Source organism: Poeciliopsis prolifica, unplaced genomic scaffold, assembly GCF_027474105.1.
Source record: "Poeciliopsis prolifica strain line A6 unplaced genomic scaffold, Auburn_PproV2 SCAFFOLD028, whole genome shotgun sequence".
Taxonomy (NCBI): domain Eukaryota; kingdom Metazoa; phylum Chordata; class Actinopteri; order Cyprinodontiformes; family Poeciliidae; genus Poeciliopsis; species Poeciliopsis prolifica.
In genome coordinates this window covers 3,473,955-3,492,035 of record NW_026562403.1, presented here as the reverse complement: position 1 = coordinate 3,492,035, position 18,081 = coordinate 3,473,955, and the positions used below count along the sequence as shown (strand labels likewise).

The 18,081-nt window shown below is 37.7% G+C and overlaps 1 protein-coding gene across 1 annotated transcript; it reads left to right on the top strand.

Annotated features, from left to right (window-relative positions):
• The first annotated feature begins 1,184 nt into the window (after window positions 1-1,184).
• Window positions 1,185-17,504, top strand: LOC129371891 (versican core protein-like). The gene is made up of 8 exons (XM_055048739.1): window positions 1,185-1,383; window positions 2,510-2,573; window positions 5,159-5,542; window positions 6,584-6,758; window positions 6,874-7,001; window positions 8,025-8,318; window positions 11,513-12,604; window positions 16,711-17,504. Exons 2-8 carry the CDS (start codon window positions 2,510-2,512, stop codon window positions 17,502-17,504), a joined length of 2,931 nt encoding a protein of 976 aa, XP_054904714.1. The 5' UTR covers window positions 1,185-1,383.
• Window positions 17,505-18,081: the final 577 nt, after the last annotated feature.

Here is an 18,081-nt window from a genome sequence, read left to right as displayed (position 1 = left end):
CTCACTGATTATTGGTTTTCTTGAGGCTACACAGCTGTTTAGTGCCAATTCCTTAAGTTCCCGTCACATTATCCATGTGGAAATGCTCTTACTTTCCCTTGATGAGTTCTGCTTTTTCTTTTAATCCAACTGATGTCACCAAACATTTATAAGGGATCACAAATCACTGTAATTAAACTTTTTTTTCCCCACCACAATTATTTCTTAAAGAGGATGGTTCCTTATTGTTCTTCCAGTTTTTAAGAATGCATTACAGGTCTCACTCTGATTTTAGTTGTCACTGCAATCTCGTTGGATGTTTATTCTGCTCGTTGCTAAATGATTAGATCCTGAACAAAATTCTATTTTAGTCCAGGCAGTGTTGAACAGGATGTGGACGCAGACTAGTCTTTCCAACTGTTCAGTATGTCATGATCCCTCTATCAGGCACCCATATATTCCTGGAATGAGCCCTCCTTGGCGTTTAATAGCCAATGATGGGGAACATGATAGGATGACCCAGCCTCCCCTCCTCCCCTTTTGGAGAAGCACAGCGCAGTTTCCAGTGAATCGCTGTGAAGCAGAAGGTTACCCATCCGAGCCGATCAGATGAGCACGTTTTCCCGCTCGTTCACTTGCACTGATCTGTATTGTTCACATGCCTTGGTCTACCATCGACAGCGGTGCCGGGGCTGATCTGAAGGGTTGTGGCATTGGAACAACCAGAATGTTATGACTCGAAATTGCAGAGAAATGTCTGCACTGCCCCGTTTCCAGTGCGCAACCTTTGATTAGAACTGCTGGACTTTCCAAATAGCGCGAGGTTTTCATCTTAATACTGATTATGATGCATTGCGGGTCCTTATAGTTAATTCAAACAAGCATACAAGAACAACAATGTTTCATTGGGTGTATTCTGTGCTGCTTGAGTGCTCGGAAGTGAAGTGCGAGCACCTAATAAAACGAGGACAACCTACAGAGGAGACCATTTGTGCCACATTAGTCTGACTGAGTGAGGAGCCACTTCCTCTCCTGCACATGGTCAACTGGAGACTGTTCCCTCCTCCACAAGGTGTCTCATTCACTTTTTAAACGAGCTCCTCCTCTTTTGACGAAATAGCAGCGTGGCTTAGGCAAAATTGAACTTGTTTCTTGCCAACATTCACGGGATACCGCCGGTGCGCTCAGATTCAGGATCACGCTGGAGTAGGACCGCGCATCATCTCGAGAGAGGAGTCAGGCTCACTGGGGAGAGGAAAACGAAGTTCCGCTGCCTCATCTTGGAGAAGACCCATCCAGGCACCGTTTTACGCACGCATGTGGTGCACCGGGACGAGTTCGATCTAAGGATTTAATATCTATAAACAATTTTCTTTGCTCAATGGAATAAAAATTAATTTAAACGTAAGTATTTCTCGCATTATTTAGACTACCCTGAAAACGTAGTATAAGAAACTGGGCTCCTCTTATCTCTGTAGATGCTTTTCTGAACATGTTACTTCGTTGTGATGATATAGTTCTGATAAAAGCGAATCAGTAAGCATAAGACAACTTATCATGTCACAAATGTACATGCGTACTGTCCTCGGATAACTTCTCTGTCCCGCTGATTAAGGATTTAATTTAAAGTATCAAATCGCCCTCTTTCAAGGCTTAAAACAAATCATATCGTATTTTTCTTTTTTTGTTCCACATTAAATGAAGTCTTGTAATTGGAAATGGCGCACTGGCAGTCTCACAATCAGTTCCTAAATAAATGACGTTGGCAGTCAGGCGCCTGTCTTTCACAGTAAGGAGCATCCCTGCATGAGGGGCCGCAGGCTTTACAAATCTGTAAGCAATTAAACCCCTCTGTGATGCTGCAGTGGTCTGCAGTAGGGGATCTCCTTTGAATTATTCTTATTAGGATTTCCTAGAAAACCAAGCTCAGCTGGATGAAACCTATTGTTTCAATAAGTAGGATGGCAAATATTGGTATTTGTCAGAACCAGTGGCTTTAAAAAAACAGCCACCATGTTTTGTTTTTTCTCAGTTTAAAGTGACTGTCAGTCTTCTATCATGTTGTATTTAGTGATGATGATTTAGTAGTGCTAATTGCCTTTCGGTAGAGGGTTCCCACAGTTTTCAACTCTTACTGATACCCGACCCCTTGTGTTTATACTGTGGGGTGCTAATGAGGGTGGGGGGCCTGCTGCTCCTTCCCTCCTGTCTCCAAAACTCCTGGTTTGACCTCACAGGAAGTTTTACCTCTCAGCTTCACCACCCACATGTTCAGTGAAAACATGACATTCTGTCTGATTAAAGCCTAACGAAAGGTTTGATGCTTTCCACATCATTTATTATTGTATAATAGCAAAAACAATTATGTAATACTATTTTTTATGTACACATATTTTTCAGTATTAACTTATTTCTTTAATCTAATATGTTCAATTACTTTTACTGAAAATACTTATGATGACAAAAAACTCAACAACTCAAATGTTTTTCTAATGTAACATTTTTCTTCTTTTTGTTTTTCTTTTTTCAGATGATTCTAAATATTAAGCATATCCTGTGGTTATATTACCTGTGTGATGCTGCATTTGCAACAAGTAAGTCATCTTCTCTTACTTTTGGGCACTCTTCTGTTGACCTTTCTCTTCTTGTTTTTCTCTGTCTGTTTTCTTTATGTATTTTCGTCATGCATTCGCATAAGATCACAATATTCTTCATCTTGTGGTTTTAAAGTGGACTCATTTATCTGTGTGTATCTACAGACATGAAGCGACAACAATAAACTGTAGGACAATTTTTGTGAAAAGGTTGATAGTTACATGAGTGCTCTGATTTATACACCTGGTCAATTCAACACCCAGACCATATCAGAAGGAGCCATTAGTTTGAAGGCAGAAGAGCTGCTAACATCACACATGCTAATATGGCCGTCTATTAAAGCACACAAATTCATGCCTCTAGGGCTGCTTCACCAGTGTTTTCTAAGCATTCTCTACATTGTTCCTTGTGAATGCCAACTCTTTCTTTTCCTCCCCCTCAAAAACCTTCCAAAAAGAGAAAAAATGGTAATTTGGTTCCTCTCTGTGGAGCTTTGTGTGATACAGCCTACTGCTATTGATTTGTGTCTGGCATCTATTCCCACTTCTTAAAACACAAGACTTAAACATGAGCCCATGCATGTTAACAATGGAATAGATGTGATCGCAGTCGTGCAATTTTGCAATGTTCACAAAAATTTTAATGTAAGACATAGTATTGAATTAACTCTTACTTTGATCTGCTGCACTATGAGTGGTTATGTCATGGTAGTTGAGGGATTACTTACCTAACAATTCAATTCATAATGTCTGTTAAAAAAACTACAAAGAGTTAGCATATATACTTGTAGCCAGACCCAGATTTAGCATGATGCAACATCCTGTATTGTTACTAAAAAGTTTAAGTTTTCAAGAAATACCCTCATCAGCACAAATACATTGTTAAAGCCCTCAAACAGATTGTATATGGCCAAATAACATGAACAAAGAAAAAAAGTAATACAACAAAGGATGTAATTAAAGATTTGTATAAAGTCGACTATCCTTTTACTTACCTTTCTTTAAGTCCAGGGTTAGGATTTAGAGCAGTGTTGTGTTTTTCAACCCTGGTCTTCAAGACACACTATCCTGCAGGTTTTAGATCTTTCCCTGCTTCAGCAAACATGACTTCAATTGGTGACTCCTTAACAGGCTTTTGGTGAACTGGTGAACTACAATTATCCAGATGAGATTTATGAAATCATGGAAACATCTCTGAAGGATGCAGGGCAGCGTGTCTTGAGGACACTGGTTGAAAAACATTGTCATGGAGGTAGGGCCACCAAAACTCCAGGAGCCCTGACTACTGCCCTGTTAAGTCACTGATAAAGTCTGGATTGGCCTGCAGCTGATAAGTCTCAGGGCATCTTTGTTTTAGCTAGTCCAACTTAGGTCAAAGGCAAAGAGGACTTCTACTGTAGTACAACAATTTCAGAATCTAAAACATTAGTGGTTCATGTGAATACTATTTCATGAACATATCTATTTAGAACATTATCAAGTTTGCATTCAGTAGGTATTAACAAGTAAGCCAATGAATCTTTACATGGCAGATGAAGTATGTGCCCAATAAAAAAAGGAATATTGTGTAAAAGGAAAATATTAAATGGTTAGTAGTTAAACTGAACCCTCATACAAAATTGGAGATTAACATTTTCAAATATTTTCAGAGTCAAAGTTTATGTTCATTTTATTTCTTGAGCATTTAACCTGTCACTAAGTTTGAAGTGAGTGGTTATGATTATCTACACAAGAAATTAAACCAGGCGGTGGTGTATCATCAGTGATCTTCCTTTGCAAAGTCTGCATATGAAAGTAAAATGTGAAAAAGGCAAACATATTGTAGAAGTCACATTATTTTTGTTGATTTCTACTTTATGATACTTTTACATCAAAGTTACTGTGACTGAAATAGTTTTGCATGTTCAGTCATCAATCCTTATTTCACACAGAAAGATGATTGGTGAGTATTTCTTGTGCAAATAATTAGCATAGTCTATGTAAATAAAGTCACCCAGTACCAGTATTGTCACCATTAGCATGAGCCTGAAATGATCTGGATCAGTCCTTAATAAAGGAATTAAGAGAGATTACTTGTAAATGGGTAACATGTCACCCATTCAAACTATTCAACTTTTCATAATTTCTTTAGATATCCTTTTAACATTGTCTGATGTTGTATTGTTTATCATATTGACATCATTCTAGTTTAGACTAATCTTGGTTTGTCCAAGAGTGGGTACTCGATGTCAAGAACTTACCAGAGGTCAGACATGAAATGATTTAGTCATGTGTCCTTGTTTTAGTAACATGTTTAAACTCCATTAAAACATTGTACATGCACTGAACTTAGTGGGGAATTTGTTCCCACACCCATCATTTTAAAGATGAGGTTCAACTTTCCAAGAGTCACTTTCAAAACATGATGCTTGTTTTCTTTTCTTTTTTTTTATTAAGATGGGTGTAGTTGTCACACCCTTTCATTGCAACTGAGCCAGTGTGTGTTGTCTTCTTCTATGTTCCGAGGAAAGAGTAGGATGGGAAGTAAAAGGTACTTAATAACCACATTAACTCTTTTCATTTTTTTTTTTGTTTTTACCTTTCAGCATCCAACACTTTATCAATAATCCAACCAATCTCTGGATCTCTCTCAGGGAAAGTAAATCTTCCCTGCTTCTTCTCCACAATCCCAACATCAGCGCCAGTCATAGGTACAAATAGAACAGCCAGTTATGGTAAAGATTACTTACGAATCAAATGGACCAAAATAAAAGGACAGGAAAAGTCTACAGTGCTGGTGATGCAAAATGGGGTCATCAAGATGAACCCCAACTACAGGAACCGTGTGTCAGTGCCCAGTCACCCTGAGGATGTCGGTGACGCCTCCTTGACTATGGTCAAGCTGCGAGCTAGTGATGCTGGGACTTACAGTTGTGAAGCCACATACGGCATTGAAGATACGCATGATATTGTTAACCTTGATGTCAACGGTAAGCCATTTATGGTTTCCTTGTTTTTGTGTTATGGAATTAGATGATTTAGATGAAAACCAAAATTTGCAGAAGTGAATAAAAAAAAAAAAAAAAAGGTTAATAAGAGAGAAATGGAATACAAGTGGTGATAGAAATGTAAACAGGATGTGAGATCAATGTTTTGATAGGTGCAGCTACTTAGTAGTTACAGAGGTAACTACAACTTTAAGTTGCCTTGCTTCAGAGAGAATGTCATCCTTAAAAAAAGATTTAAGAGACTTTTATTAGATGGTTTGTGATGAATTCCCTATAAAATATGTTAAGGTTTGTGGTTGTGAAGAAAAAAAAAGTGGAATATTCAGTGTTTTACTTTATAGCATTCTCTGTTTAAACCCAGTCAACAAAGATTTAATATGGGCAATCTTCCATATGTTGTATACAAACTTTGGTGCACATAATTTCATTTATCTTCTGTAATTTTTTTCCCCCAACACTGACAGTATTACCAAAAAGGGTATTTCACTATTGTGAAATACATGCGTTAATGCGGGTTACATGATAACACATCTTCACCTTGTTCAATTGTTTTAATTTTGTAGGCTTTTTGAAAATTAATCTGGGTGATACTGTAGAACTTTTGTGGAAGCATGGGTGGGGAGAAACTGGGATAGTTTTGGTTTACAATCTCCCTGACCTCTTTTCCAACAATTTGCAATGTTAATTGACACCATCAATCAAATCTGAAGCATCTGTTTACCGTCCACAAATATGGGGATTTCAGGGCCATGGCATCACATACAGTTATCTTGTTCATTTGTGGTGAACAGTGTGAGTATTTCACATATCCTCTTGGCTTATTGCAAACCTCCTTGTTTCCAAAGACGCTAAGAGACTATTTTTTTTTACCCTCAGAGAGTGTTTTACAAGACACTTTCCAAAATTTACCACCCTGGATTTATGCTAACGAATTGCAGATGACTGTCTTCAACTGTGTATACAATATTTGATTGTCTCTCATCTTTAAATAGTGCTTACTTTTTGTAACTTATTTGTTGCCAGGTGTTGTTTTTCACTATCGAGCAAGCACCAGCAGGTACACCTTAAGTTATGAGAAAGCTGTCCAAACTTGCGAAGATATTGGAGCAAGCATAGCTACCTATTCCCAACTGAAAGCAGCTTATGAAGATGGATTTGACCAGTGTGATGCTGGCTGGATTGCTGACCAGACAGTGAGGTTAGATTTATCACTCAACACAACTGATATACATAATGAACAGATGCATAAACAGCAAATGTACAATACACTTTACGACGTCATGATTTTTAATACTATACTTTATTTTCTATAGATACCCAATTACCAGACCAAGAAACGGCTGCCTTGGAAACCTTAAGATGATACCTGGTGTTAGGACATATGGAGTTAGAAACCCTTCAGAGACCTATGATGTGTACTGCTACGTCGATAAACTTGACGGTAAGCTATTGGAACAGTTTTGAGAGTGTGAATTTAAAAAGGCTTCAGCTAAAAATCTTATCGTACCACAGTGGTAATCGTGGTACAATAATGATTACCATATTATTGTACCGTTGTACCTATGGCATTTTTTTTATAGGAATTATTTTTTTAAATTTATGGTACACAGTTTTCTGCACAAATCAGCTTCACATTTTGTAAAAGAAAGATTGCAGAGAAGCTTCTAATAACTTCACATGAAAGAATGGGTTTTTGTGGTTTTTAAAAACGTCCCCAACAAAAATATGATAATTAGATTTTTAACTGTCTTTGGCACTGCTCAACAATTTTCTCTCTCTCTTCATCAGCTAGTTTATTCTGTTACTGTTCTTGGATTAAATTGCGCTACAGTATTTTACTGTGATTAATGTCTGTGTTGTCAAATATAAATTCCAATCACCTCTCAGCATTTGCTCTTCTAGCTGGGATTTGGTCAGGGCAATATTTAGAGCGCATGGTATTTCATATTATTTAATGAAGAGTTGATAATAGATATTAAACGAATAGAGGTAACACACTAGGTCTGCAGTTTGAGCTACTGAAGGCATGTGTTACACAGTCATTAATAAACCACAACCCTTCTTTATTAGCGTGTGATCATTATTGATAATGTCTTTGGAATACTGCCAAAAATGTATACTGTATTACCCAGAGATTGTAGTTTCTGTTCCACATTTAACCAGACTTATGTGAATCACCAGTTCGGTTATAAGTGAAGCAATGCAATTACTCCTTATTGTGAAACTAAGCCCCAAATCAACATTTTTTTTTTTTTTTTACTGATGAACTGTCTAAGTAGGTTGTTTAGGATTCCAGTCTCTGTTTCTGTGCATGTTTTTTTTTAACATTTTCTTGTATGTGAAATTCTGCCTTATTTTGCCTGAATCGTCTCACTGCTGGCCTCATTTGATCGAACGTCTGGACTAGATAATAGAGTCCATCCTTTGCTTTTATAAAATCTTCATTCATTTTTCTTTCTTTCAGGTGAAGTCTTTTATGCTCCTGCGGCGGCTAAGCTAACTTTTTTAGAGGCCACTGAGGAGTGCAAAAAACACAAAGCTGTCTTGGCGTCCACTGGACAACTCCACGCCGCTTGGAGAATGGGCCTGGACAGATGTGACTATGGCTGGCTTTCTGACGGGAGTGTACGACATCCTGTTGTGCATCCTAGAATTCCATGTGGCGGAGGCCTAATGGGTGTCAGGACATTGTATCGCTACAGAAATCAGACCTACTTTCCAGATCCTTTGATGAAGTATGGAGCTTACTGCTTTAGAGGTAAAAACTATTTTGCTTGTATTCTTGACATGTAAACTGAATGTGCAGCGCATGTTTATTGATCAGATTTTAACAATGAAAGGAAACGTTCATACAGCATGAAAAATTTCTCAGGAAATTTTGCTTCTTTTGCTGGGTTTATCCTCTTTGTTATAAAACACCAAGTAATAGAAACAGATGAATGATTGATTTCTTTTCAAAGTTAAGAGAGCAGTTTAAAGTTGCAGTGTGTATGTAATATTTGTTAAAACTGTCCCTATGTTGTGACAATGTAACATGAGACAGATAATCTGTTGAAAAGATCAAATCTTTTCACTTTCTCCCTGAGTTATGCTAAGACCTGCCTCCAGGCTCTGATTGGTTGGTTCTAGTTAGCAATGGGAGCACCCGGAGATGGCAGAGGATGCAATTTTATACCAATTATTTGTCCCATACTTTTCTGTCATGACATAGTGAACGTTTCAACCAATATGTAAAAAACATAAATAATTAAAGTTATATTCTGCAGCTTGAGGACAATTGAAAAACTTTTTCTACATAGCAAAGCAAAAAAAAAAAAAAAAAACAAGCAGACATGTTTTTTTTAGTGTACAATTAATACAAACCAATTAAGATGAAGGTCATTGATAAAAATGTATTTTGGGGACCTGAATATTTTTACTCTAAAACTGATGTAGTGTACCAGTTTTAGAGTAAACTGGAGTTTACTGGTACCCTGGAGTAAAGTGCACTCCAGTGTTGAAATATATTTTGAAAATATATTTTAAAATATTTCACCTTTTTGAAATATTTTCAAATATTCATTTCCAATTTTCTACACTTTGTTTTTCACAATGCATACAACCATTATACACATTTTGAAATACTAGCCGGGTAAAATGTTTATCGATTTATTATCACTATTATTGTCTTATTATTTATTTGTTATACCTTTTGCCATCCTTGCCTGGCATTGAAGTGTTTCAGGAGCTTCATCATAAAGCTAGATTGATTAATTTCTAATAAGCATTGTGCTGTTTGTTGTCGATGCTAGTGGGGTCTATGGACAATTACATAAAGAATTTTGTAATTGTAAGAATTTTTGAGGTCAACAAACTGTCGTTTAATTTTGTCATGCTCCATTACTTCCAGTTTTCCTAATTAAGGTTTATTTTTCCTTTGAAAAGTCCACCTGTGCAAATGACATCTTAATTAAAGAAATATTAATTTAACTGTAATTTTAGTCATAACAAATGAAACCCAACTGTTTAATTTGAAAATGTTCAGGTTAAACTGGTTTACACAGAGATGATCTTGAGAATAAAAGCAAATGCAGAATTGGATCTATACTAAAAATCACATTAATATTGTCCAATTATGGTAAGTTAAATTATATCAGAATGATAAAAACCCTAAAATTGTGATAGTTTCAAAATTTCTAGGACAACACCCAATGATAGATGATAGAAGTGGCTTAGAAAGGGCAGTAAACATGCCCAATGCTGCAGCCTTTTTAGACACACTAACCGACCCCCCCTTGCAGCTTTCATCTCTGATTTCCATTGTCAGTTTTGGTTCTGTCATTCTCACTTGTAGTTATCTGAGCTGACATTTGGATAATGGACAAAAACTACTGCTGGACTTCTAAATTCAGTCATCCTTGGTGACCTTTGACATGGCCTTTCCATCTTCACAAATGAAAGGCCGGACAGATAAGCTGACCACTGCCTGGACATTTACTGCCTCTTGGGCCATGCTGACTCTCGGGCCATGCTGACTCTCGCAGTGATAAGTCTTCATGGAGTTCAGAGGGCACACAAACATGCCACACTCACCTCCTGCTCTGTGTGTCACGTCAGCTCTCTCACCCAAGTTGTATTTTCACTTTAGTGCAAGTGAGCTTTAAGTGCCACTTTTTGGTGGATCTCTGTCTGTCCTCTCGGTCTTTACAGCCTGCAATACAGTCTCTGTAGAAGCCAATGTCACTTAAACTACAAAAAAAACACATAGGAGGGGGAGCTGGATGCAGTGAGAAAATGTAATGATTGTTTGCTAAGTAGACTTTGGATTCCCCTGAAAGAAACAAGGGTCTTTATAACAGCAACAGTTGAAATGCATTTGTGATATAATGCAATATTTCTGAGAGCAGACCCTCATTTTCCTGTAACGGAAAATGTGTCTCACTCCTTATGTCACATATGCTGTAGTTTCATGAGCAAAGGGCTAATGCGTAATGGTCAACAGCTGCCTTTTATGCAGTCAGTCAGTGCAACTAAGGGTGGCTTTAGATTGTTTTTTATTAGTATGAGTAAATGCAAGAGTCTGGAAGTACAGAGGAGCAGGAAGGAAGAGGACCCTTTTTGAAAATAATTTATGAACTAAATGACTTGTTAAAATGCTTATGATTAACTTATCTGAAATGATATTTGCTGCTCGACACTCAGCCAAAGAAAAAGAAAGCAGTCATATAAGACAGCTAGATTATAGTAACAGAACCAACAGAGGATGGCAATTTGAAGAAACGGTAGCAAAACCACAAGCCGTGATCCCTTCAACTATGTCCACAGCGTGATTCCTCTGTTAGGCACATTGTGGCCCTTTTAGGCAAATCTGGAAATGTTTGGAGAAACTTTCAAAGTGCACATATGAAAAAGACTATTTGAAGAATTACCTAACTTTGCACGAATATCCTGTTGTCATGTCAATTAAGACCATGGAAGCTGATTAAAGGTTAAAACTTTATTTCTTAAGCTATTATCTCTGTAGCCTTAGAAAAAAAAAGGTTTCTTATGACTGGTAGGAAACTGCAATAAGAGTTAACAGAGGAAGTCGTCTGCACTGAAATTTCTAGAAAACATTAAAAGCTGTTGCTGCTATTTACTTTTTGTTTCCCAACAACTGAAATGGCATTGCAGCGACACTGTGAACTTAGTCCTGCTACACCACTCTAAAAAATAAATACAGTTTCATACATTTTCAATGTGAAGTATTTACTTTTTGAATGAAAATAGCCTTGTTTTGTGCACATTTCAGTAATAGAAACTCAAATCACATCAATGCTGCATTTGCAGGACATCAAAGTCTGAATTTTTTTTTACAATTGCTAGTCATCAATGCAAATTCTCAATACGTTTTTTCACTTTTTTTTTTTTTACTGGTTTTCCAAAAGTAATTAATATTTCTTTAAATTTTTTGTTTTTTTGTCTACTCTACAGGAGGGAGAGACACAATCAACCAGACTTTCCTTGTGGATGTGTCTGTACAAGAAGTTATTACCACCACCACCAGGTCCACCACTGTTTCCACCACATCATTTGACACAACAGCAGAGGCAGAGAAGTCTTCAAACTATGATGTTCCCACATATGCTACATCAATGTTCTCTGTCAGTATGTCTCCTCCTCAGCCCACTCCCCCAGACCAAGATGCTCAATTAATCACAACAGTTGGACCAACAATTACAGAGGATCCTGATGATGAAGATGGTATAAGCGACACAGACATAAATTACTCTAACAGCTTTGGTACTGTTGAACCTGTTCCTTCCCATGGTGACAAGATCACTGAAATTCACACGATGAAAGAGACCATTGGTTCTACAGCATCCTTTGAAGATCCAGATTCCCACTCTGTGATTGAGATCAGCACAATCAGGCCTGATGTACTTCTACCAGATGTCTCTTTAAGTACAGCAGGCAGGTTTGCAGAGGGGAAGACAGAGAAAACTATTGTGACTCATAAAATGATCCCAGATATTTTCTCTGAAATCACAGATGCTCCTACAGAATCTACTGAAATGACCAGGAAAGGAGCATTTATTTCCTCTGAATCAACATCATTCATACCATTCGATTATGATGATGGGATTACAACTGATCATTTTCTCCAGGCTCCTCCACCATTCCAGCCTTCACCACAAGTCATAGATAAAACTGCCGTGGAAACATCAACCCCAACTCCAAGTGGCACTACCTCCGTTGTGCCAGAAGATGAGATAAGCACCACAGAAATAACAGACATCCCTGACACTGAAACGCAAATAATAACACAGAAAGCAGATTCTCTTGCTACACCTGGTGCTCCAAATGTAGCTTCCAGGTTCCTGGTTAAGAATCAAGTGTTTACTGAAGAAGTGGCATTGTCAACAACTGAACACACCCTCGGTGAGTCCAGCAGTCAGAGAACAGAACATACTCCAGAAACTTTGGCAGAGAGATTTACATTCTCTTCTACGACACCGGCTGTAACCAGCACGCTCAAAGTCACACCTTCAGTGGTCACAGAGGCACACTTTCAGAATATTGCAGGTAAGATTTGCATTTTCTTACATTTTTAAACATAGGACAAATAAGAAGGGAGATGTAACCAAAGGGATGCAATACAATGTGTGCCAAGGTTGTCTTTGGTATGAATATGGTCTCGTGCATAAATTATTTATTTCCTCCAGTGGAATTTACTGTATCATTTGAGATAAGCACCACAGAAATAACATAAATATTTGCAGTTACTTGCTTGTACAAATGCAGTTTGTATTCATGGAAATGCATTTTCTATGAGTGATTTGCTTCCTATGTTGTTTTGGCACATGATAGTATTCATAATGACAATGACCCTCTTTTGCTGCTGAACTAGTTCTGACCAGTCGAGCAAATAGCATATAGTATCTAAGGTTCCTTGTGGGTTCTGGTACTGGCTTTATAGCAATATATTTTTTGGACCTTGTGAATTGTTGTGTGGAGTCTTTGTGGATGGAATTGTTTCCCACGGATGTCATTTGATAAAATCTTCTGACTTCGAAGTTATCTGCAGAGTCCCCCTGCCATGTTCTTTTGAGGGTTGTCTTGCTATGCACTGCACCTGGTCCCTAAAAAGTAGTTTTCAGTACTTTGTACCATATTTTCCGGACTATAAGTCTCTCTGGAGTATAAGTCACATTTTTGAGTGAAATTTATTTGATAAAATCCAACACCAAAAACAAACATGTCATCTTGAAAGACAATAAAGGCTTTAAGGCCTTTATTGCACATTAAGTTCAATTATTCAGCAACAACAGGCTGAATAATTGTACCGTATGCTACCATTACAAACTGAGAATGTGGCTGGTGTGTTAGCATAACATATTAAGAGTTATTCAGATAACTCTAGCATAAATAACATGCCAAAAAATTTACAAAACCATCCGAGTCATGTCGCAAACAAACAACTCCGAAAGTAGAATAACACAGGCCTAGAGCGCCCTCTTGCGGTTTAGTGTGAAAGTAATATGTGATATAATATAATGATGTGTTAATTTCCACACAGTCACTCCGGAGTATAAGTTGCACCCCCAGCCAAACTATGAAAAAAACTGCTACTTATAGTCCGGAAAATACAGTAGTTTTTTTTTTTCCCTATCACTATGGGTTTCTACATCTTCTCTTGTGGCATTCATTGGTACCATACAGGCAGAAAAGAAACAAAAAGCCACTGACAAAAGTCAAACTAAAACATGTATGACCTCAACATTATAAAAATCATAATAATAGTAACAATTATTATGTATGACTTTTACATCATGGAAATCATAATGTAACTTACTATACATTTTATGTATAGTCATAATGTGAAAGTCACATTATGACTCATGGTTCATGCATGTGAAAGCATGCTGGTTATTTTGTGTTGTTTAACTACTTCTATGCATTTACATTATTCCCCTAACTGAGTGTGACCATCTGACTGACAGCCAACCTGGCAATAACTAAAGCGTGTTGGCAGTCTACTGCCGTAAGCGCAGTAAACACAGACGCCTGTCTTCATCTCAGACTGGACACCACCTCATAAGGTGATGTCATCACTAACTCACAGTCCCTGCCCTTTTTGTCAGAACAGCTGGTGGCTGCCTGACCAAAGGAAGTGATTATAGCTACTTTTACTGCTCATGTGATTGACTGAGACTTTCTGGGTCTCTTTCTGCCCTCCCAGTGTGTATGAAAAACTTTCTGAATAATTTGTGGTGGCATTGAAACGTTTCAATGTATTGTAACAAAATAAAATCTAATTTGGGTTTAAAGAAAATCAGTTCACAAATTTTTTTATGGGTGTAAAACCATCACTTAGCAAATTTGTTGTATTGTTCCAGATTATTGTGTTATGGTGAACTTTACGCTTGTGTTTTTGAGTGAAAAAACACAAGCGAGACGCAGAGATTTAGGACAACTAAATACACTGTTTTTTTGTAAGTTGGTGGCATGCATGCATCTGCTTGTTTAAGTGAAGAACAAGTATGTGTTTGAGTGGGTCAGTAAGGCCAGGAAATTGCCTATGTTCCCAGGCATGACCTGCATTTGTAACAGGTGTCTTTGAACATGGCTGAAAGGATACAGGTGTTCTCATTTACGACTGATAATCTAACTACACTATCATTTGAGGAAACCAGAGATGAGTCAGTGGGACTGAAGGCATAGACAACAAGAAAGTGAAGAGAGTGAAGCAGGAAAAAGTTGTAAAAGTCATGTATATTAATGGATTTGTGCGTTTGTAAATCTGATAGCAACTGATAGGCAATTCATGGAAAGTTGGACTGTACTACTAGGCTTATTCTCAGCTCCAGTTCACTTTAAGTTGCTCATTCAATAGATTTTGTTTAAGAAATTTAATTTAAAGTTAATTTAAAAACTTTAAATTAAAGTTTTTATTTTCTTGTATAGTGTTGATGACTTATGTTTTAGTTTATGTCCTTTGTGTTTTGGAGGATGTGTAGTCTTCCCATCCAGAAGATGTCATTTAGTATTGAAGACATATTAAACCTTTGTTAGGTACTGTGCTGTTGGTGAAGGATACTATTGCTGTAAAGACGTGGTCTCAAACTGCAGCCCTCAAGAATGAGAGTCCTGAAACTCTTAGATGTTATGCTCTACAAAGCTCTGATATTAAGCTAATGATGGAGTAGGGTGTGCTGGCGCATACAGAGATCTAAAAGTTGCAGGTCACTGGCCCTTCACGACCACACTTTGAGATCCCTGTTGTACAAAGGGAACTGAGTCCTTTTATTTTGGGCTGGGAAACCTCATGTTGTCTAGTGGCCACATGTTTTTCAAGAACAATCCGAAAGAAGACATCCAGCTGAAAACTTCTGATGGATAGTTGTTCATTCTTTGTCTAAACTGACAAGTGGTCAACCCACTCCCCTTCCTCTTAATATTATACTGAGTCATAAATATTTATTTATGTCCTGACAGTATAATATGGAAAGGTAACCAGTGAGAAAATAGAACTCTTCTGCTTCCTCCCTATGGTACTAGTCTTTGCAGAAATACAAATATGTTGGTCAGAAACAACAAATCAGAGGCAGGAGGAATGTCTCAGCAGTGTCAATCATTACTCGTACAGATACTGCTCACATCCCCCCAGAGCACAACGCATCAAGCTCGAGATTGATGGCTTGCTACAACTGGGCTAATGACGGAGAAAGAACCTAACGTTACAGGTTGTTTCTCCAGCACAGATATCATCAGACTATGGCCTTACTTTCGAGCATGCACATTCACAACGGGCTGAGGGACGCTGTCACACCAAAGAGATTAAGGGGATGGGTGTAAGCAACACATACATGAGTCTAACTGAAACTTTAAAGGCATTCATCAGGTGTTATTTGTTGTTTCTGACTGGGAGTGATGTATTTCTGCAGAAGGCAGTAATACCACATCTGCTGAGGATGAGGAAGAGGAGAGCGAGTTCTTCACATATCTGTCTGATATGCTGTCAGAGCAACAGTTTTAGCAAATATATAATAAACATATTTTTGAAAAAATTATCTATTGCAACTTTGACAGCAGGAATGTGGGTAAATATGTCACTTCTTAGATATGTATTTCCCACCAAATAAATGTACCCAAACTGTTCTAGTTTTAGATATGCTACTGCAAATGATGCTTACTTTAAGAAGTTTAAGCATAAAATTATATTTAAGCATTAAATTATAAACTATAAACAATTGTATGAGGTTATTATGGCAGATGCATCTTAATCTGCCTCTTTTGCATTTTTAGAAAGTAGACTTTTCATTTTTGAGAATGTATTTATTTACAGCCTTGCAAATAAACCCACAACATAAATAAATAAACTATATCATCAATTTAAATGTAAACAAAATGTCATCCACAATTTACCCCCCAAAAATGTTGGATATAAAAGACGGTCTTCCTAAAATCATTTAATTTCCTTTTGGATTCAGAACTACTTGCTTTTTAAAATTGATTTTTTTTTTAATCAATGTAACATTTTATTTCAAAGTCAACGCAGAAATAATGGGAAGAAATACAATCACTGTGTTTGTCTCTTCATATCATTGAATGAATCTCTGCTTTGTGGTGAACTGAATGTTATAATTGTTTGAGTGAAAAGCTTTCCTTATTGTCCATTTCCTTTCCAGAAAAGACAGAAACTGCCCCATCTGCAACTGTGACACGTGTATTGAACAATCCTATCCCGTCCATAGCAGATGGTGAGCCGGTCATTTTGACAGGAGATCCGGACCATTCTCAGGAACGAACTGTGTCCACAGCAGTCTCCGCTGTTATTGAATTAACTTCATCTAATATGGTCAATGAGACAACACAATCTCCTGAAACTATGACAACTCAAATAAGCACAGATCCTGAAACTTCTGGAGAAGGCTCTGATGCTTTTCCTGTCAAGTCACTTGCGACCATTGCAACTGCATTCCCAACATCTGCTGTCTCTGACCCAAACCCCATGAGCCCATCAACGCTTTCTCCGATTACTCCATCTATCTCATCATCCATAAGTACGTATGATCAGTATGAAGAAATGAATACAAAGTTTTCAACATTGGAGTCCCTTCCTGAAGTGAGTGGATCAAGTATTCATCCGGACACAGCTTCGAAGCTCATTGTCACAGATACAGAACCTGCTGCACAAACACATTCTAATGTCACTGCTGAGTCAATGACGACAACAGAAAATTATCCAACAATTGGCACAAAGTCACCTTCAGTCTCAGAAACATACACATCTGAAACAAGTGATGTGTCCAAAACTGCAGTTACGCCAGCCGTCTCACTCCTTAGCACAGCAAAACCAACATTGGCGTCTCCTGAAACAGAACAAACTTTTACCACATCCCATTCTCAAACAAAACCTGCAACTACATTTGAAATGTCAAGTTCCGCCATTACAGATAGAGGGAGCACAAATCCATACTAGTGGAAACCCTGGAGAAATGTCCAGCAAACACACTCCAAAAGGTTCCTCGTTAATCAGTCCAGAGACCACAACAGCAGAACAAGTTGGTAGCTTTTCAACAGAACAAAGAACTCTCCCCTCAGTTTCATCCCTTTCTGAAAATCCAGAGATAAGCCTTGGTGCTACTCCAGAAGATATTGACGGTTCACGAACTATGAGTACAGATTTGTTGACATCATCTATAACAGTTATTGATACATCTTCAAGTTTCTACAGTATTGACACAGCAACATATCTCCTGAATCAGAGGCTTCCTCAGTGAGACCAGAACAAGGTACTTCTGGTGAAACATCACAAAGTCTACTGACACACCCATCACTAAAACTACGGCTGGCTCTTCTGCTTTCAGTATTCTGTCCGTCTCGTCAACAAGAAAAGCGGAAACAAGTGATATTTCAAAACAGATGTTTCTTCAGCTTCAACACTCCAGAGCACACAGGAACCATCGTTAATGTCATCTGAAACATATCAGACTTTAGCTACAGTGAATTTGCAGGAAACGTCATCAGGTCCAGAGAAAGTTCAAAATCTCCAGTTA

Excerpts from the sequence above, each read along its gene's own strand:
- LOC129371891 (XM_055048739.1), top strand. The coding sequence starts at position 2,510 with ATGATTCTAAATATTAAGCATATCCTGTGGTTATATTACCTGTGTGAT. Across the intron at positions 2,574-5,158 it reads TGATGCTGCATTTGCAACAA|CATCCAACACTTTATCAATA; the intron begins GTAAGTCATCTT and ends TTTACCTTTCAG. Across the intron at positions 8,319-11,512 it reads TGGAGCTTACTGCTTTAGAG|GAGGGAGAGACACAATCAAC; the intron begins GTAAAAACTATT and ends TCTACTCTACAG.